The 20,660-nt window shown below is 52.9% G+C and overlaps 1 protein-coding gene across 3 annotated transcripts in view; it reads right to left on the minus strand.

Moving 5' to 3' along the window:
- ADAMTS14 (ADAM metallopeptidase with thrombospondin type 1 motif 14) overlaps positions 1–20,660 on the minus strand; it is a 38,707-nt gene that overhangs the window by 9,459 nt on the left and 8,588 nt on the right. For 2 of the 3 annotated variants that reach the window (XM_063339539.1, XM_063339541.1), the window contains exons 4-12: positions 19,236–19,432; positions 10,938–11,021; positions 9,087–9,243; positions 3,796–3,901; positions 3,424–3,567; positions 2,337–2,469; positions 2,104–2,217; positions 1,162–1,310; positions 457–632 (exon numbers count right to left, since the gene is read on the minus strand). In XM_063339539.1, the coding sequence (XP_063195609.1) occupies positions 457–632; positions 1,162–1,310; positions 2,104–2,217; positions 2,337–2,469; positions 3,424–3,567; positions 3,796–3,901; positions 9,087–9,243; positions 10,938–11,021; positions 19,236–19,432 (1,260 nt within the window). The remainder of the gene's footprint in view (positions 1–456; positions 633–1,161; positions 1,311–2,103; positions 2,218–2,336; positions 2,470–3,423; positions 3,568–3,795; positions 3,902–9,086; positions 9,244–10,937; positions 11,022–19,235; positions 19,433–20,660) is intronic. The other variant, XM_063339540.1, reaches the window with a different exon arrangement.

Below are 20,660 nucleotides of genomic sequence, written 5' to 3' on the forward strand. Positions count from 1 at the left end.
AGGCAGCACGGGTCATCTCACCCCCTCCAAGGAAAACAAGTCCTCTGCGTGCCAAAGCACACAGATAAAACTTTTGAAGTAGCGCAAAGGGATTTATCTCTGGCTACCAGTGTGAAGGGCTGTCCTCTTACTAGCACAGGAGGAGCAGGGAGAGGTTTCAACATGGGCTGATCTTCTCAGCCCACCAACTGGTGCTCGTTGAGACAGAAGGAACCAGAGCCAACACCTGGGTTCCTCTAACGTGCCACCTGAGGGCGAGCACAGGAGACTGATTTTAAGGACCTGGCTGCTTGATGCTGGCTTATTGCGCTCTAGTTTCCAGCTGAGGAGCTCTTCACAACCCAGCTCTTCACAACCCAGCTCTTCACATCCCGTGGTGATGGCCACCAGCATGGCTTCCTCTGGAGGTTAGACAATTTGGCTACTGCTGCTTTGCAAGGACCTGCCGCCGCTCACCGTCGTGATGCTCATAGGGAAGCCAGGCGTGCTTGCTGTTCTGGTGGGTGTAGTAGGAGTTGCGCTTGGAGCACTGCTGGGCACGGAAATCCTGGTAGGGCCCCGGGCACTCCTCAGCGTTGCACACCTGATACTCGTAGGTGGCTCCCGGGCAGTGGCGCCCACCGTATGCCGGGCTGGAAAATAAAGTGGGTGGGTTAAAAAAGCATCAGCGGGGGATGCTGTTCAAACATGATGCAGCTCAGCACCCAGATCATAGAATGGTTTGGGTTGGAAGGGACTTTAAAGCCCACCCAGTGCCACCCCCTGCCCCTCCCACCAGACCAGGTTGCTCCAAGCCCCATCCAACCTGGCCTTGAACACCTCCAGGGATGGGGCAGCCACAGCTTCTCTGGGCAACCTGGGCCAAAGCGTCTTCCTAATATCTCATCTAAACATCCCCTCTTCCAGTTTGAAGCCATCACCCCCCATCCTATCACCACATGCCCCTGCACAAAGTCCCTCCCCAGCTTTCTTGTAGGCCCCCTTCAGATACTGGAAGGGGCTATAAGGTCTCCCCAGAGACCTTATATGCCTGGCACAGCCCGGGCAGGAGCAGATGTCCCCATCCTTGCCAACAGAGTGCACAAGAGGAAGAGCAAGAAACCTCTGGCTCTTGGCCATTTCCAGTTTTGCCCGAACTAAAAGGAGCCCAAACCAACGTACGGTGGGTTGTCGCAGCTCCGGCTGCGAGAGCGCACACCTCCCCCGCAGGTCCTGGAGCACGAGCCGAACTTGGACCAGGAGCTCCAGCTGCCGTCCTGGCTGTAGGGCTGCTCCGACGTCTTCCAGATGCAGTGACCCTTGAAGCACCACTAGGAAGGGAGGAGAAACAGGGGTGAGCTCCATGCCTGCCTGTTCCAAAGCACTCAGCACCAGCAAAGAGATCCCTCCTACACCCACAGCACTACAAAAACACCTCGCAGCTTGCAAAGCATGGGAGAAACATGCTCTTCATCGTGTCCTCAGGCACGTCCCTCCCATCGGCAGCAGGACCAGCTGCAGTGTCACCCTATGGGCACCCAGACGTGGGGTTTAACTCCAGCCGTGGGGAAAAACCCATGATGGGCCTGAAGCGAGGACCTCCCAGCCCAGATGTTGCAGTCCTCTGGAGCCACGTGCCAGCAAGACATGTAACACATCTGTACGTGATTCAAAAAAACCTAATTTAGGAAGCTTTTGGTGAACCAGCACTCCAGGAGGCTGCACCTTCAGCGAGATTGCTGGCATTTATACAGAAACTTATCAAAAGTTGTTGGATACTTTACACCAAGCCCTTCTCCAGCAAAGAACCGCTTGAGAACTACATGGGCTTTTCCAACGTATCCACGTTTTCATACAGTGCTAATGGGCACGCGAAAAGAGCCTAACGTAAAAGCCTGATGACACCACGAGGTTGGACGTGCAATGACATCATCACTCTTTTGCCAGGTGACAACACGAGTCCGGCTTCTCCACAGAAGCAGGCGGACCAGAAGAAGCACAAAAGTCCTCCTCGGAGCACAGACTGGGAATACAAGAAGCAAACGCCAGCTAAAAACTGGGCACCCAGCGCCTGCTGCCCTGCAGGGTGTCCCCGTCCCCTCCCAAGGCAGGACCAGCCCCTACCTTGCCTGGAGAGCACTCGGTCCCATCCAAAGGTGGTCCCTTCTTGGTCTTGCAGAAGTAAGGGTTGTCCGGGTGGCTGCACCAAAGCTGCTTGCAGGGGTCGAAGGTGCGGAACTGGGGAGCAGAGAGGAGCTGGGCTGGGATGGCAGCGGGGAGGTGCCTCCTTGCCCCCGCAGCGGCTGGCTGGGGGTGCCGGGGTGGGGGCACGCCACCTGCATTGACTCCGTACTCACCGCCGTGCATGTTTTGTAGCCCACGCCGAAGTCGAAGCGGCACTGCTCGTCCATGGAGTAGTTAATGCCCGGCAGCTCGGGCAAGGTGGGCCACTGGTGCTCAAAGGGGTCGTCCAAGAGGCAGTCGTAGGAGCTGCAGGGCAGAGGCAACGCAGAGAGGATTTCCCTCCTTCACCCCTTCCCTCACCCCCAGCCCTCTCTCCCAATTCAGACATTGAGAAATCTGAATGATCTCGGCGCTGACGCTAACTACCCACCGCTGGAAAACCTCTTCCCAGCAAAGACCAACTGCGCAGAGTCTCCCAAAGAGAAGCATCCCTCCACTGCCTCCATCTCCCTAGGGGACGCAGAACCCTGGTGCTGGTGGGTACGCCGCCCTCCCCGCCACCCACTTTCCTGCTACTCCTCTTGGCCTCAATGCCCAGAAAGCTCCTGGCCCGTTTCTACATCTTTTTATTACGTAGCACACAACATGGCTTTAAACTAGAGCAGGGCAGGTTTAGATCAGACATTAGGAAGAAGCTCTTTACAATGAGGGTGGTGAGACACTGGCCCAGGATGCCCAGAGAGGTGGTGGAGGCCCCATCCCTGGAGACATTCAAGGCCAGGCTGGATGAGGCTCTGAGCACCCTGATCTAGTTGAAGACGTCCCTGCTCACTGCAGGGGATTTGGACTAGATGGCCTTTAGAGGTCCCTTCCAACCCAACACATTCTGTGATTCTATAATTCTATGATTTTATAGCCTTAAGGGGAAACCACGCAGGCTGCCCGAAGCAAACGGCAAGAGCATTTGAGATCTGGAGCTGGGCTGCACCAGCACGGAGCTTCTGCAAACTCTTGCTCCATTGACATCTCCAGCTTTTATCAGGCTCCTGTTTGCCCCTGCAGCCCAAAACCAGTTCAGACTCATGCAAGGCACCAAAGCTGTTAGTAGAAGAAAAAGGGAAAATAACCTCCCGAGGACCCGTTTTTGCTATTCTGGCCAAAACAAGCAACCCCAACGGCCTGTGCACCGCTTGCTTCGCGCAGGAGCTTCACCATCCCAAGGGAGGACACTCCCCCCGTCCCCGATTAAAATCAACCTACTGGATGTAGCGGTTGAGCTCCTGCTTGCTGCAGCGGGACCAGTGGTAGCGGTGGAAGGCGGCCTGGACCAGCGGTGCCATGATGCTGCCCATGCTGGTCTCGTCGGCGCAGCGGTTGCCCTGGCCGTCATGCTCCATGCCTAACCTGGGGGGAAAAGCTGGTGTAAAGTCGGGTTCCTGGGGTATTTCCACCCACCCACCCGTTCCGCGGGGGTGCACACACCTGCGCCAGCAGAAAGTCCCTTTTGCAAAGAAAGACGCACCACCACGCTTGTCCCGCCCCGGCCACCACGGTGATGCTGCCCCCACCAGGCCACCGGAGCAAGGGGAAAAGCCACCGGAGGGGACAGCCAGCTCTGTCCCCACGACTTACACGTGGCCGGTCTCGTGGGCGACAACGAACGCCGAGGAGAAGCCGTCTTCGTGGTTGAGGGTGCAGCTGCGGAGCGGGTGACACATCCCCGTCACCGGTGCGTAGCCTGCGGCGAGCGAGAAGGGAAGGAGAGAGGAAGAGAGGAGGGAGAAAACCTTTGAGAAATAGGGGGGGATGAAAAATTAAAAAAAAAAAAAAAAAAAGAAAAAAAAAACACAAAAAACCACAGCCTGGCCTGCCGGAGGCAAAGCTGGTCGCCTTCAAAAACTCCTGTCTCGCTGGTGATGCCCACCAGCATCCCCACATCTCTTCCAGCCGTGGGGCAGAGGAGGAGCTGTGAAGCCTCCTGTCCTTCTCCCGGCTCCTCCTCCTCGCAGAGGTCTGGCACAAGGCAAATTTAAGAGGGGCCCCAGCTCTGCGCGAGGCTTCGCTGCAACGGGAGGAGAAAAGGTAGAGGAAAGCGCTGAGGAGGAGGAGGAGGAGGAGTTGCCCAGGTCCCTTGGACGGCAGCCCAAGGACCCGCTCACCAGTACAACCATCCCGGCTGTCAGTGCCAAAAACCAGGCTGAGGTTATGCTGGGGCTCGCCGGCATCTCTCTGCCCTCGTGCCAACGCACCTCGGCTGGCGAGCGGGCAGCCGAGGGACCCACAGGTGCTTTATCGCTGTCGATGCGGCATCCCCCGCATCCTATTTTGTTAGGAAAAAAAAAATAAAGGGGAAAGGAAGAGAGAAGAACAGAAGGCGTGAGGTGTCCCCCCCACCCAGAGCCAAAAATACAGCCTCGCTCGCCGCAGGCTATGGGGGACCCCTGCGATGCTCCCCCACATGCACCCAACCAGCCCCACAGCGAGCTGGGGAGCACCATGCACCTCCCCAACCCCCAGCCCTCGACCAAGTGCAGTGCAGTGGGGCAGCTGCGGGCAGGGAAGCCATCCCCCCACCCCTTCGGCAACGCCTCATCATCTCTATTTTGCTTTATTTTCATTTTCTTTTTTTTTTTTTTTTTTTTTTTTTGCTCCCCCCACGCATTATTTCTGCCCAATTCAATTAATTCCTTGGCACCTTCTAGAATTCACTTCCCAGTTTGTTTTTTTTTTTTTAATTTTTTTTTAAAGACTGACCCTTTTTGGCATCAAGGGGAAGGAAATTAGTGAAGGAAAGGCTTACAGGTCCGAGAGGCAAAAAAAGCAGGGCAGGACCATGCTGGATAACTCTGCCCCGGGGGATAGGGACGCTCTGAGAGGAAAGCTCGGGGAGCCAAGAGGGGGGCTGAGCTGCAGCAGGAGAGGGGTGCCCACGAGCTGAGGGCGGATTCGGACCCCTACGCCCGCCCTCCTGCACACACCCTGGCCAAAACCAGCGTTCACGGAGCCCACCCATCACCATCCTCCTGGGCCACTTGCTCCACACCGAGGCAGCGACTGGCAACTAATTGCCCTGGAAGAGGGCGGAGAGGAAAGGATGGGATTGCACTTAATTCCTAAGCCAAACGAGCGGGTGGGTCGCGGCACCACGCAGCTGGCAGAGGAAAAGAGATTAAAGCAAAAAATAAAAGGTTTCCTACAGTTTTGCCCTAAAGCCGACAGCAGGCGACTCTGTGGGCGCACCAAGCGGATCAGATGCCTGATGGGACAAGGGACGTGTTGGTGCTGCACCACTGGACACCCAGAAGATACCATCACAACGGGCACAACCGAGGGGATTTGGGGCGAGCACTTCCCTTGGTATTTCTATTTATCAGCTGAGTGGAGATTTTCCAGGGTGTCCACCTGCACTGGAACTTGTAAAGGAAACTTCTCTCGTCACAATAATTTAATTTCTCACAAGTCCAGACAGGAACTTTTGAAGGGCTCACCCACATGGTATTTTGTGGGAAGCGACGGATGCATTTTTGCCTGTGCTCCAAGTGAGGGAGGTCGGGTGAACCCCAGTGGCTGAGCAAAATGCCCAAGATTAAATAAATCCCCGATTTCTCATTACATGCAGAGCGAGTTCGCTTCTGCCTGCAGAGCACCACGCAACCTCAGAGAAGCCTCCGCAATGACACGGATCTTCCCAAAGCAGCTTCGATAAATACACTCTGGGTTTTATTTACTGGGGGAAGCATTTGTTTTTCATCTTCCCCACACTCAAGTGGGCAATGAGACTTACTCCAACCAACAAATAAACTAAAACACCTTAAGAAAGACAGCGGAGAAGCGACGTGCTCAACGAGCTCTGTGGTCAAAAGGAAGGCAAAAAGTAACGGGCCAAACTAAGAGCTTGAGAGACAGAATCAGATAATTGTGTTTAGCCATAACAGTAGCAACTCAAATCCTGGATAAATCACTTTAAAAGATTCTCCTCCGCCCCACGCAACTTGCCACAAGAAAGAGCAAAGATGTGGGAAGTCTTCAAGACAAGGGGAGAGCAAATATATTTTGCCGAGGATGGAAATGGGACAAAATTCCCAACTAAAGGGGCTGTGGATGTCTGAGCGGGAGATGGGGCAAAGGAATATGAAAAGGTGGATGCTCAGGGAGGCAGACACTGGTCTCTCAGAATCAAGTTCTCTAAGTAATAACAGGAAGAAGTAAAGGGTTCTCCACAGAGAACGACGGCAAGAAGTGACTACTTGGAAAAAATTTAATTGGTAAAGACTAGATTAGCCTGCAAACGCTTACCAGACACTGCAAACGCTTACCAGACGCGCACACAGGAGAAGCGGCACGTCCTCACCATACCAGCAAGACACCAGCCCGTCTCTTGCTTCCTCTGAACGCGCTTTATTCTTCTTTATGGACCATTTCCTACCTGCCTTCAGCCTCTCTGACCTTCCAGGTGGACCACCAGCCTGCTCCAAGGTGGGTGATTACAGGGCAACAAATTAAATCTGAGCAAAAGCATCCTCCAGCCTGGGCCAGAAAGCCCTCCGTGCCCGCCCGCTGCAGAGGGACGCAGCACTCTTCTGGTTTAGACGGGGCTTCAGCAGCAGCAATTAATAATTTACAACCCATCTGTCCACCACCGAGAGGCATTTCTCTTTGAAGGGCAGAGGTTTATTTGCAGCCCACGTGCGAGGGCAGCTCAGCTATTCCTCCTGGCCCTAGGGGCCCCTCATGCCTCCCAGATTCCCCAAGCAACAATTGCATCATCTTTCCAAAATTGCTCCGCGTTGGCCACAACTGCTCCCACCCCATCAAGAGATGCCATGAGCATGTTGCCAGCACCGGGAAGTTTTTGTAAACCTCCTCAGGGCTCAGCTTGGACCTGCAACAGAGAAGAACCAAGACCGCAACGCTTTGCAAGGACTTGCATCCCGTTTACCCAGTGTGGCCAGGAGGTGCAAGCTCCGCGTGACCAGATGCTGGTCTGGTTTACTGGCCAAGAGGAGGTGACACAACATAGAGGGAGGTACAAGCTGTGTATGGTGGGGATGCGGTGATGGAGCACAGCTGGCTTGCCTACATGGAGATAGCCTGGGCTAAGAGGACCACATGGGTTAACAAGTCAGATTCAGCCTCATCGCCATGGCCAACTGGGCACACAACTGTAACGAGTGATGAGCTAAGCATGGGCTTGACATTTAGGCTCCATTCCCAGGTCCCTGTGACTTGGAGGACTTCATCCTCAAAGGCTTCCCTTCTCCCAGCTTGTTGCTTTAGGTCTTTGGGGCAGGACCACCTCTGCCTTCAGCTCAGCTTCAGGGTACATATGAGCAGAGCACATGCTTCGTGCTTCCCAACGCTCTACAGCAGTGGCTAAAGAAGCCAGCAGGTATTTGCCATCACCTCAGCAAGCCGCTTAGATACCACCAGCAAACATATGCCACGAGCAAGTATTGGAGGTGCTGCAGTCTGGTCCTTCATTGCCCTGAGCTGAAAATGGGATGTTTATGGAGCTAGAAGGACATCATTTTGAGAAAAAGAGGCAAGAGTAAGCAAATTGTTACTATTCCAGCATCCCAACAAGAGGGCAGTTTCCAATGGGTGAGGAGCACCAGCACCTTGTGCCATGCAACACAGCCAGGCAAGGACACGGCAGCCATGGGGACTTCTGCAGAAAGCAAACGTCCATCCCAGCGATGTGTGAGAAGCAGGGAGCCAATTCCACAGGGAAAAGGGGAAGGAGCCGGAACGAGCATCCCTAGAGCCGGGCTACTCCATTGATCTCACGACTCCTTCCCACCAAGGGGAAGTTCAGCCAGTCTCCCTCTTCTGCTGACATGCCAAAAAAGGTCCTCTCACCAAAGCCTTTGGACACAGTCGCTTTGCCAGGAAGGGTCTAGAAAAACGATACAAAACCTGGTATTTCACCCACGCTGCTGTGACTCTGGATGAGGTGCCCAAGGCAGATCAACAGCTCAGCGAGGAGGCTGTTGGCACAACCCAAATTCTGCTCTTTGATGGCCAACAGCATGATCAAGAGGGCTTCCAGCTGGAGGCCTCCTGTGGTTCATCCCCTGCTGTGGGGAGAACCTTTTCAGGGAGGTAATCGAGGTGAGGACAATACTCCTTCTCCATCTCTCCATCCTCCCTTGGGCACCAGAAGGACTCGCGCTACAAATCAGTGTGACATTGCCAGCATGTTCGTGGCATCAAAGGGAGCCTCCTGATGGGAAATTCAAACCTTGACACCAGTGTGGGAAGGAGGAGGTGGCAATTTGGAGGCAGCAGGCTCAGGAGAACCGGGAGAAGTCACTTCTCATGATGCCATCAAAGCATCCGTGTTTCTAATGGAGCCGTGAAATGCCAGAAGCTTTTCCTGCAAATTTTTTGAATTTTTTGCGTAGGTCTCTTACTTCTCAGACCACGTCGGCCTCTACACTGAGAGGTCAGAGAACTATTGCCATTGCTCCTTCCAACCTCCTCCTTGGCCCAGGGTTTACTCAACGCTCCCATGTCCAGTCCTAAGAGGACCAAGAGACCAACCCATGTAGAACGAGGTTCTAAAGGTCCTCCAGAGGAGAGAAGGGACTGATTGGCCCCATGATGCTCCCTGTGGTAGTCCACTTTTTTTACGTTACCCTTGAATTGTTTAGGGCACTTTGGGACAAGGGGAGGATCGGTGCATGAAACCAAAGGGAGGGCAGAATGAATAAAGATGATTTCGTTATCCATTCAGGTTGATGCTCTGCATTGATTCTGTCTTTCTTCTACTTCACATAAAAGAAAAAAAACAAATACCAATTTTCATAACCTTTTTCCGGACCTTGCTGGCCAAGAAACAGACTGTGCCCGCAAGAAGTCCTCTCCCCTCGCTGGCTTTCCCCCAGCAAACTGCACATACCTGATCGAGATAAATACAGTACCTTGCATACCTGCGGGACCAAAATCTTGCCTGGTGAGGAATACAGCGTGGTCGTGGTACTCAGCGTGCTCCGGGTCGGAGCGCTGCTGCGAGTGAGCCCAGCGGCAGACCTGCTCCAAGCTCCGAGACGGGTTCCCTCGCTCTATCAGGCTGACTGACTGGGTAAAGAATTAAAATAAATGAATGAATGAATCAATCAATCAATAGGTGGGTAAGTTAGTGGGGAAGGAGCCTGCCAAGAGTTTTGGGGTCGGAAAGACTCCTAAGCAGGGCTTCTCCATCATTAGAAGGAACAACATCCCACAAAGCACCTCGCATCTTCTTTTTTTTATTTAAAAACAGCAAGGAAACCATTCCCACAGATGGATGTGGTCTGGTACAGGGTGGGTATATGACCCTCTTTGGTCACACAAGCACTCAGGGCAGCAGGAGATAAAAGAGGAGAGCGGCTGGGAAGCGAAGAGGATGGGGATTCTCAGCTCCTGCACGGGATCCTCGTCGAGATGTCGCGGGACGCTGATGCTCAGCAATGAGCAGAGCAACGCTCCCCTCTAAAGCCTGACCCACAGAGACCAAGACCCTAGTAGAAAGCAGGTGGAGATGTCCAGGACTGCTTCATAGCAGTCACCTTGTCCTTCACCTATTTTTTGTTGTTGTTCAAGATTAGCATTTTGCAAAATTATGCTCTATAAATTATGCTCTGTAAAATAAATAATGCTCTCAGGCAGGTACCCGCTGAGCCGCAGCAGTGGAAAGAAAGGTAAGAAATACTGCCCTTCCCCTGGCACCCTGGAGCGTAAGTCACAGAGTTTTCATCCCACCAAGTGCAAGGTGGGAGACAAGAAGGCGCAGGAGGACTCACTCGGGATGCGCCGGACCTAAGCAGCGGTGAGCTGGGACCTCGCCCGGATTCAAACATCTGCTCACCCCCGGGTCTCCAGGAGGCATTAGGGTTTCTGCCGGCCAAGCAGATTTCTGTAACAAGCTTTTTCCAAGACGTAACGGGGCTTATTTGTGGACCACACACACACACAGACAGACATCACCGTGCTGACTCGTTAACACCCTCGCTAGAATGCATCATGTAGGATAAGGGCTGGCCACAAGAATCACATTGTTTTAAAGAAAATCTTTCAGCTGCCAAGCTCAAACGAGCCTTAAAAAATAATAAATGCAACCTGAGAAACCACACGAAACCTTGCCGCGCTGCTTCTGCCCATGCCCAAGCCACCCAAGGGCTGCGGGACAGCCAGCGAAGCCTTCCAGGGCTGCTGAGTCACGGCTGGGAGACAGGAGATCCTGGCTTCGGCTTCTCCTCGCTCATACCCAGCTCCTGCCAATTTGGGAAGCTGCCTTTGTCCCATCATCTGCTGCCACCCCAGACCTTCTGAGGAAGCCTCTCATGGGTTTTCCCCCCCGCCCCAAACTCCAGAGCAAGCACATAAAGGCTGGTGGGAGCCACCCGCCATCTCCCCAGGGAGACATCCCTGGGGCTGGGTGGCCATGGGGCTCTCCAGACCTTCGGGTTCCAGAAACCAGCTGGACCAGGGTTCAGGTTCACCCCTGCTCGGCACAGTTGTCACTTGGGCTTCGATGGCTGACCCGAACAGTCACATTTTTCCAAGCCGGGGCTTGCCCAAGTGCTAAATATTATGGTGATGAGACACTAAGCCACGGTGATGCTGCACGCTTGCCGGCCTTGGGAGAAGGGGCAGCTGCCTGCTGCACCTATATCGCATTTCAGCCACCCTCCTTCCCTCGCGGGGCAGGGCTGGAGCAGGGAAAGCAGCCAAACAGCAGGGGCCAGCCTGAAAAGCATCTCCTCCTCACCACATCCGAGCGCCGTATTTACCTGGCGGTATCCCACCATGATCATCCTGACCAGCACGATGTTGATGTGAACGCCCAGGGACTCATCGTGATAAATCTCATCCACCTGAAGAAGGGAGGGAAATAAAACACAGAAGTTAAGACCATCTCAAGCTCCTCCTGTCCTCCATGCTCCCACATTCAGCATCCTACCCGGCTTTCCCAGACCGCACAAGACCAGGTGCAAAGATCTCATCTCCCTCCTCCCACTCCTAGCTTTTATCTTTATTTTCCCCTGTGTAAAAACCATGACGTCAAAAAAGCAAGCTGGAATAAGCCAAATTTCCCCAGGATGGGTGGTTCAGATGGTCAATGACATCACCCATCCCATCGAGACCGTGGAGGAGGGTTGTGTTTCCCACGGGGGCTGTCTCCACCGCAGAGCATCTCACGATGAGCCATTGCCCCCTTTGGAGTACGAACTCCACAGATGGAAGGAAATGCTTTGGCCTCCAGCATCCTTGCGTTTGGTGGAAAGAAAATATGGCTTTTTGGGGAGAGGCGAGGGATCGTATCAAAGCAAGGGCATTACTCAGTTATACCGATGAGTCAAAGTTGACCTACCACCTCGGAAACCCCAGGAGAAGACAATACAACAAAAAGAAGAGGGAGGGCTTGTGAGTCAATGAGATATCTATCAACGTCGGCTATTAAAAATGACTTTGCAAAGGAAATCCTGAGCTATAACCTTTTCCTTCTGCGTTTCTAGGATGAATAAACAAATTCTACTCCTAAGGGCCACCAAGAGAAGAAGACATCCAGGTGAGGAAGGTCCCTGTGAGCTGAGGGCGGTGACAGCCGGCCACCAAGAGAGGCACTGAGCGACAGCCATAACCCCACGCAAGCACCCACCTGCACAGCACATGTGAACATACAGCTCAGGAAACAACAACAAAAAAAAGACCATTTTTAGGGAACGGGACTCATTTCCCAAACGTCTCCGAAATGAACGCTGCCACAAATGGGGGGCCAGCGCAGAAGCCGAGGAAGTCAAATTAAAACCCTTTTTCATAAGGACTAGAATTAATGTCTAAATTAAAATGCACTTTTTCAACTTTGTCCAAGAGAGAAAGAGTTTGCTTTCGGTGCCATCACAGCTTGCCAGCCTAGATGAATATTATAAAGCCAGATTCGTGGAGCTTTTCTCTTCTTCCCCCCCGCCCCCCCCCTTCCTCTTTCTTTCTTTTTTTTTTTTCAAGCTTATATTTGAACTCGAGGGTTGAGTGACAACTACTTGCATCCAAGTCTGACATTTCCCAGACTGCCCGAGCCCCCCTCTGATTCCTAGGCTGTGCTTCTGTTCGAAATACCCACCCAGGCCATTTTTAAACCCAAAGACCCAGCATTAACATTTCCCTGTGACTACTAATACTCCCGTGGAGCAGCTCAGGGCTTTGCAGAGAGGTGATGCGGGTCCACCACGTCTTGAATGCAGCCCAACGGATTTAAAAAATCAATAATAATGAAAATAAACCAATAAATAAATTGTCAGTCAATCCCCGTTAATGGATCCCTGGAAGCCCCACGGGGAGTCATTGCTTCATCGGCGTGGAAAGAGAACGCCGCAACAACCCATCCTCGGCTCATCGTGGTTGGGATGCTCCTTCACACTGCTTCACCTTTTAAAAGCATTTTGTAAGAAAAATGAGAATGTGATGAATTTCTTCCGACACTAACTGGGGTTTTTTTGGTGGGTGGGGGGATGCGCACAGATGGGAGGAAGGTCGTGCCGTGCCGCAGCTGGGCTCCCGCCTGCGAGCGTTACTCATACCTACGGTCCCACTGAAGCATCCATGCCCACAAGCAGCTCCAACCCCCCAGGGGAGATGACCCTCAGCCCCAGGTTTTGGACCGTAGGAGGCTTTGGCAACCCAGAGAAAACGTTAGCGGGTCTGAGAAGCCCCACATCAGGAGTTTGACCCTTTAGGAAAACATTCCAGCCTTCAGGCATGTTGTATGAGGCCGTATAAAAGGGTGAGAAATGGGGAGAGAGGGGAAAAAATGAAAAATACGCTGTATTTTTCAGGCTATATGCCATGAAGAGCCAGAGAGCTGGACCTGGGGAGTGGTTCAGAGGAACAAGGGGGAAAACACGGATATTTCCTTCACTTTCCCAAATCCTCATGCATTTTCCTCCCCCACCAGCACTTGTTGGGAGCTGGAGCACCGTTAAGCCTCCGCTTCAGTCACCATCCACCGGCACTCTCCTGCTTCCTCCCCGCTCCCAAGGACCCCTCCATCCATTGGGATGAGCCACGGTCCTGCCTTAGGGACCTCTCCGCCAGCCGGAGCTCCCAGCCAAGCCACGACTCGGAGCATCCAAGGGAGCAGCGCAGGACATTTTGGCAGGACGCTCGGCAGACCCCACAGGGAGCGGGAAGGGATGCTCCAGGACAATTTGCCACAGCCAGCAGGAGAAGAGGAGGGTGGCATCCAGGGGAGGAAGGAAGACGAACAGAGGAGATGTTGGGGGCGAGAGCTTTGCTCCGTGCTGGCTCAGCAACGCCTCTTCCCACCAGTGGTGCCTGCAAACAGACCCCAGCTCTGAGAAGAGCTCCCTGCCCCAAACTGTGCCCTCCCCAGGCAACATTAGCTACCCTAGGAGGAAGGAAATTTGGGAACAGCCACACTTTTCACAGGCATTGACAACTAAACTCATCAACACCCTCCCGGCACTGCGCATCCTTCCTCCTCCTTGCTTGGGAAGTGGCTCCGGGCAGCAGCAGGACCAGGAGCTGCTTTGAAACAGCTCATAAAGGGACTAAGAGGCAAGAAGCTGTATTATTCCAAGAGGGAATTTAATCCCCTAAATCCTCCTCTGAAAGCAGTGCTAAATCCCGCTCCTCCATCTGGGGGGGGGGGGGGCTGGGCACCCCTCCGGCCCCTGAACCAAAGGGTTAACCCCAGACCCCAGCCCTGCTTGTGTCTAGGGGAGGGCAGCATTGCGGCTACCAGCTTAATTCAGAAAGCAGATGTGGAACCAGACTGCCCAAGGCTATGGGCTTCCCTTAACAGACAGATATAAATAATTGATTGAGCAAAAAATAAAAAAAAAAAAAAAATTTAAAAAAAAAAAAAGGGCTCATCACTTGCTGCCCATCAGCCCACCCTGGAGTGGGTTGAAGCTGGCGGAGGGGACGGAAATTGGCCCCGGAGAGCGGTTTGCAGGCTTGGCCCAGCTCCCCCTGCCCTCTGCGGATGCCATTAAGCGAGTCAACGGCTTCAAAGAAAATCCCGCCAGAAAATACCTGCTCAGCAAAGGGCTTCTGTAAAGGCACCCGCCTCCCTGAAAACAGATGGGATAAAGATCTCCTTATCCCTCTCGCCCCCGTGGTTGCGTGCCCAGCCTGTTTAATACTGTCACCTGTCAAGAAACTCTCTATTTCACTTAAAAGAGGATGGTTTTGGTTTTTTTTTTTTTTTCACCTAAAACAGACCAGCCCTTAAGGCTGGCTGCGCATTAAGGGCAGACCAGCAAGAACAACCAGCCCGCCGGCAACGCCAAAGCCCCCAGCCCCGCCATGCCAAGGGGACGATGCTAATGCATCGCAATGAATGAGAGGGACATTAAAACCTTGTGTGTCCTCTCCAGAACGCTCCATAAATTCCGTCCCCCCGGCTCAGCCCAGTGTGGTGGCGTGCTCTCCCTTTTTCCCCCTTTTTTCCCCCTCCCCAGCTCCTGCTCAAGCCACAACCATCAGTGGGAGGTGTGATGAGTTGTGCCTGGACTTCGGGGGATGGCTGCCAACCCACTGCCTGGAGTGGGGACCTCGTTATTTTGTTCCCACGGGAATACGACTATAGGGCAATTATCTTACTCTATAAATAGTGGGCAGCCCAAAAGCCCTTGGAGCTTTTCTCCTGCACAGCAGAGTCTGCACGCCAGCATCTCCCCCTGAGCAGGGACGCTCACTTAGGGTTCTACTCCTCGAGGCTGAGAGATTCCTTGCTGCGACAGATTCTCGGTATGTGACTAATAGCATGCTAAACTTTGAAATCTCAGCTAAGTGATATGAAGGACTGATTGCGCAGATATAATCCTTTAGACCTAGACCGTTGACCAAGTCTGGGACTAGGACTGGATCCAGCCGCACCCAGACTCCTCTCGGAGAAGGGGTTTGGAAAGCCAGGGGGTCCTTTCTGAGACCGAGGACTCAACGGGAGGGTCTCCCCGGCAGCTTGTCTGGCCTCTATGCAGGAAATAATCGAGTGTACCTTCCCACTGAATCTCGTAAAGCACCGTCGCGTTCACTACTAACTTTGTTAAATCACTGTTTGACGTTAATAAACCTTTCACTACTTCACTCTTAGGAGGGAGGTGAATGGCTCCGCCTTGCGAGCTGGCGCTGGGAGGGAGGAACGCTTGCCCACCGACATCCCCACGCGTCTGGCCGGCCCCAGACGCCAGATCCCGACAGCAAACCGCTCTGGCAACCGTCTAGACCTCGCCGTTCTTCAAGGGAAGGAAAACAAAGAGAGAGAGAGAGAGAGACACGAGAAGAATTTGCCAAACCAGCAGAATAGCTGACTTTTCAAAGCCCCGGGATCACTCGCTCGGAACAGCCAAGTCATCTTTCAGCTCCTTTCCCCACATTCCCTCGCCGGGTTTTCGTGCCAGTGGGTTCACCCCAAGCCTCATTGCTGAGGCTGGAGGGGTCAGGAACGGATGCAAAAGTCCTCCTGACCACGTTGTGGAGCTTCCCGCACGCGCCAGCGCAGGGGATGCGCGTCCCGTGCAGCCCTCTGAAAAGTTGACCCACCTTATCTACGTTTCCAGCAAGACTCTAGATTTTTATCGCAAGCTCTCTACGCAACAGGCTGTGTTGTCCCAAAAAACATAGCAACAAACACGCCAGGCTACGTACATCAAGGGGGACATCGGAGGTATTTTTTGTTATTATCACTCAGCAAGGAGATGGCTCGTGAACCACCCCAAAACAAACATACGTGCGTGTGTGTGTGTGTGTGTGTGTGTGTGAGCACTCTCTGTCCCCTGGGAACAATAATTCTGCCGATGTGCCAGAGGGGAGCCGGGCAGGTCCCAGCCTGGTGTGAGCTCTGACTCACCACGGGGTTTCCCTGGAAACCCGAAACAATGGGAAAACACCAAATCACGGGCAATATCCTACAGCAAAAAAAATAACTCCAACCAACCAGGTGACACCAGGCCCAGGCTTAACAGAGCCCATAGCTCGGCACGGCTCGATCAGGAGCAAGCGGTGGGAAGTCCAGAGGAGAAATCCAAGGAGCCCAACTGAGTGACACGAGGCTGAAATGCAAAGCAGGAGACAAAACGCTTTCTCTCCTCTTCCCCTTAACGGGGTGTTGGGTCCCCTCCCGGCTCCCAGCCCTTCTCCCACCCTTCTGCCTGGCGCACAGCCGTCGCTGTGGCTGGGAGATGCTAATTTTGCTCCGACAGCACGGCGATCCCCGCCACGGGCAGCACACAAGACAGGGCAATGCCACCACATTGCCAAATATTCATCCCAAGAGCCCAGTGTGAGGGAAGGAGCTAGGTTTTGCTCGGATGGACATGGGGATGCTCGGCGCGGCATTTGGATATAGGTTCAGATGCGCCTTCTCCAGCGCACACGGCACGCCATGGCAAAGGCGAGCCAAAACTCCCGATTTTTGGAGCAGAGGCCGGCAAGCAACTCGAAACAAAGGTGGTGGAGCTCCCCCCACGCTTACCATCAGAAGACCGCAAGGGAAAAACAGGAGAAAGTGAGAACATATCGGAGTCAGGATGCGTTTTCCCAAGGCTGTGATCCACCTAGCGCCACTCGCTTCAACCCGACCCCAAAATCCCGGCGTAGCCTCCAAGCCCAGCGGGGACCGGCAGGCTGGGAATGCGGGCTGGGAGCCAGCGGGGACGGATAGCCCGCGGGGAAGCTCTTAGGTGCACAAAAGGAGCAGTCACCCTCGTGTCAGCCCCCCCCTGGGACGGACACAGCACCGTTTAATGAAAAGCCTGGCATCCACATTTCTGGCAACGGAATAAGGGGTTGGGTTTTTGTTGTGGTTTTCTTTTTAAAAAAAGCCAAGCCCGCACAGCAGCGGGAAGGGGTATGTGTCCCACCACACCCTGGCCCCTGCAACGGGAACCCCAGAAAAGGCCAGGGAAGTTTATTATCAACTTCCAAGCTGGCTGCCCCCTTCCCTTGGGATCGATCTGGAGAGGAAAACAGCTTTCCCAGCTGGCTCCCATGCGGCATCTCCCCCCCGCCCGTCGTCGGCGTACTCCAGCCCAGCTCATTAAGTCCTTTCCTCGTTAGAGGGCTGGCCAAGCCTCTCCTCCTTCCCGTTGCCTCCGACTAATGGGATTAGTGTTCAGCTGTGTGGTCCCAGCACGCTCCTCCCCACCAGGCCCCAGCACCCTCCTCTCCCTCTGCCATCCAGGCCAGAAAGCATTTTTACTATTTTTTTTTAATTTTTTTTTTTTTTTCTGCTGAATCGGGTATTTTAAGGCAATCTGAGCCGGTAAGGAAACGAGGCGGCGCCAAGGGAAGAGGAGGCGGACAGAGGTCATGGCAAAGCTGGAAAGAAAACGCACTAAAAACCAGAAAGAAAGGAGGGGAAGGGGGTGGGGGAGGAATTGTATAGAAGGAAATAATACTTGGGGGAAGTATTTGTTGCATGCATTATCCTGGGGGGTTTCCCCCCTTTTTATTGATGCTGCTTCCCCCCCTTTTTATTTAATTCATTAAAGTCTCCAGTGCTGGCCTTTATTTGAATAGGCAGCGGTCCTCCCTTCTCCCGGCGCAGCATCCCGCGCATTCACTCCCTGAAAAGTCCTGCCCGCGGGGTATAAACCATGAAAAATGCGCCTGAAAACCAACCTTTTGATTAGAGCTGACAATCCCTGGGCGCTCAAACTGGCCATTCTCCCCCCACCGCCGTCCCCGACCTCCCGCCTCTGGCTCCCGGATCGGAAAGGAAAAATGACATCATCTCCGAGCCCCGCAACGTGGGAAGAGCCCGGGGTCAGAAGCGGGAACCCCGCAGCTCCCCCCTCGCAGGAAGATTGAGGAGAATTAAGGAGTTTCTCGCATCAAGGAGAAACTCGCAGGGAGGGGATTTAAGTGACACTGAGGGCATCCTACCGCGAGCATCAGGGCAACACGCCGGAGAACAAAACGCCGCGATGGAGGAATTTGCTTCGCAAAACCAACATCTTTCTCTGTTTGGGACTGGCCGCGTTATGCTTGGCCTCTGATCCTGCAAATCCTGAGCCCTTATGTCGATAATTTCCCCCTCGTTACTGGCGATACGGCTCTGAGCCTGCCTGCCGGGGCAGAAATAATGCCCAAACAAACAAGCAACCAACCAAAACAAAAAAGCATCTTTAGAGCTTGGTTATTTCTGAGCCGGTTGCACCTTTCAAACACTTTCCATCACCATGGGAAAGAAAAAAAAAAAAAAAAAAAGAGTACTTAAATGAAAATAAATAAATAGAGGTGAGGATAAAGCATGGAAAACAAAACAAAACTGGGAGAGCGCGTGAAAGAGATCTTTGAACGCCGACCCTATTTGCAGATACCCAGGTGCCAGCACAGCAAACCTCCTGCAAGATAAATATTGATCCTTCCACATCTCTCAGGACTTGGGGGAATATGTACATTTTTTTCCCTTAAAAAGGAAAGAAAAGAGCCGTAGGGCATCAGCGCAGGCTGCTCCACACCACCGTGTGAGGAGAGATGCAGAAGGTGGGCCGCCATAAAGCTGCTATAAATTCCTTTTCAAACACATCTGACTAACCCTCAAGGTGCACAGGTTTTCCACGGAACGTGAAAAAACTTCTGAAAAATCTGTAAAACCCCCCCCCATCAACAAATAGTATTCAAAATAAACAATAAACATAATAATTGCAAAATAAATAATAAACATCATAATTTCAAACGAAATAATCAATAACCATCCTCTTTCCCAGCATTTGCTGAGATTTGGGCCATGTGGAGGAGATGGTCTGGGCCAGGAGAAGCAGAAGATGCTCTTGGACTCGGGTGACAGACAGTGACAGCAACCACCACGCCGGACCCTGCCGTTGACCAGGGAAACACGATGGAGATGAAGATAAGAGGGCTCTGCTTTCCATCACTCCAACTACCGCCACTATTAAATGCCAGAGCCGGCTCTCCGAAGGAACAGCCCTTCCTGCAGCACTTTTTTCCCCTCCCATCCCATTTTTTTTCCAGGATAACAGATTTCCAACATCAGAAGAGCAGTAAACCAAGGGAGAGGTGGGAGCCAACAGCCCCCCACCCCCAAAGCCAAGCCTTACTATGTTCATGAGGGTGAGGACGTAGTTCTGGACGTGCTCCTTCCCGTGGAAGCGTACGACCGAGTCATCCACCGCCAGCAAGACCTCGATGTTGTAGTCGTCCTTCCTGGCGTGGCGCCTCTTGCGCTCCGCGTCCCCCAGACGCTCCGTCATCAGCTCCAGGGAGTTGGGGAGATCACCCACCCGCACGCCGGGCACTGAGCGAGGCAAGGGGGGACAGAAGGAGAAACAGCCAGTGAGGTGACCCAACACCAAGGTGACACTCCAAAAAACCATAAATTAAGCAGGAAAAATAAATTACGATGTTTAATTCCAACAGGTCGCTAACCCAGTTTGCTCTACAGTGGGGAAACAGCTATGAATTGGGAGCACTGGCCCTAAAAGATGCATCTATGTGATGATGGTCCTACACTGTCCATTAGGGGGTGGTGGGACACCTGGGTATAGTTGGGGAAGACACATGCAAGGCTGGGGGTTGCCCCTTGAGAGCAGGTAGCCACAGACAGAGCATCCTTCATCATACCCTTCACCCTTCATCCTACCCTTCACCATAACCTTCACCCTTCACCGTACCCTTCACCCTTCACCGTACCCTTCACCCTTCACCGTACCCTTCACCATGCCCTTCACCCTTCATCACCCAGCAGTCCCTTCAAAGCTCTCAACTGCAATTCCATTAGCGATGTCACAAAAGCAATGAGCATACCCTGGAAAACTTTTAAGTGTGTTTGTTTTTTTTTTTAAATCAGGGAGCTAATTATGGTGCCACAAGAGGTGAATAAACACCGGGGAAGGCTAATGCCTCGGCATAAATATAAACAGGTTTCATAGAGTGCTTTTGCACAATGTTGACCCCACGCTTGTAAACACTTCTGGGTGCGCTCGGCTTTATGCGGGTGAGAGGGGAAGTCAGCAGGCGATTTACGCACACAGAGGGCAGCGCACGGCTAAGCGATGCTATTGAGAAATAAAAGCCACTTTTTCTGCTTCAAGGCAAAGAAGAAGAAAAAAAAAAAGGACAAGGCACTAGAAAAGTGAAATGAATTATAGACCAGAATCATAGAATCGCCTAGGTTGGAAGGGACCTTTCAGATCATCGCATCCAACCATCAAACTAACACTGACAAAAACCATCACTAAATCATATCAATAAGCACCACATCTATCCATCTTTTAAATCCCTCCAGGGATGATAATTCCACCCCTTCCCTGGGCAGCCTCTTCCAATGCTTGACAACCCTTTCAGTGTAAAAAATTCTCCTAATATCCAATCTATTCTGAATGCTGGGAAAAGGAAGGCCTTCCATTATCTGTTAAAAAGTCCGATCAACGCCACATTTTACAATGTACAGGTGATTAAAACAAGACTGCAGCACCTGCACCTCCAAGTTGCAGCCAGAGGTCAGGTTGGACCAAGCCTGGCTC

The sequence above is a fragment of the Chroicocephalus ridibundus genome, chromosome 6, assembly GCF_963924245.1.
Source record: "Chroicocephalus ridibundus chromosome 6, bChrRid1.1, whole genome shotgun sequence".
NCBI classification, from domain to species: Eukaryota; Metazoa; Chordata; class Aves; order Charadriiformes; family Laridae; genus Chroicocephalus; species Chroicocephalus ridibundus.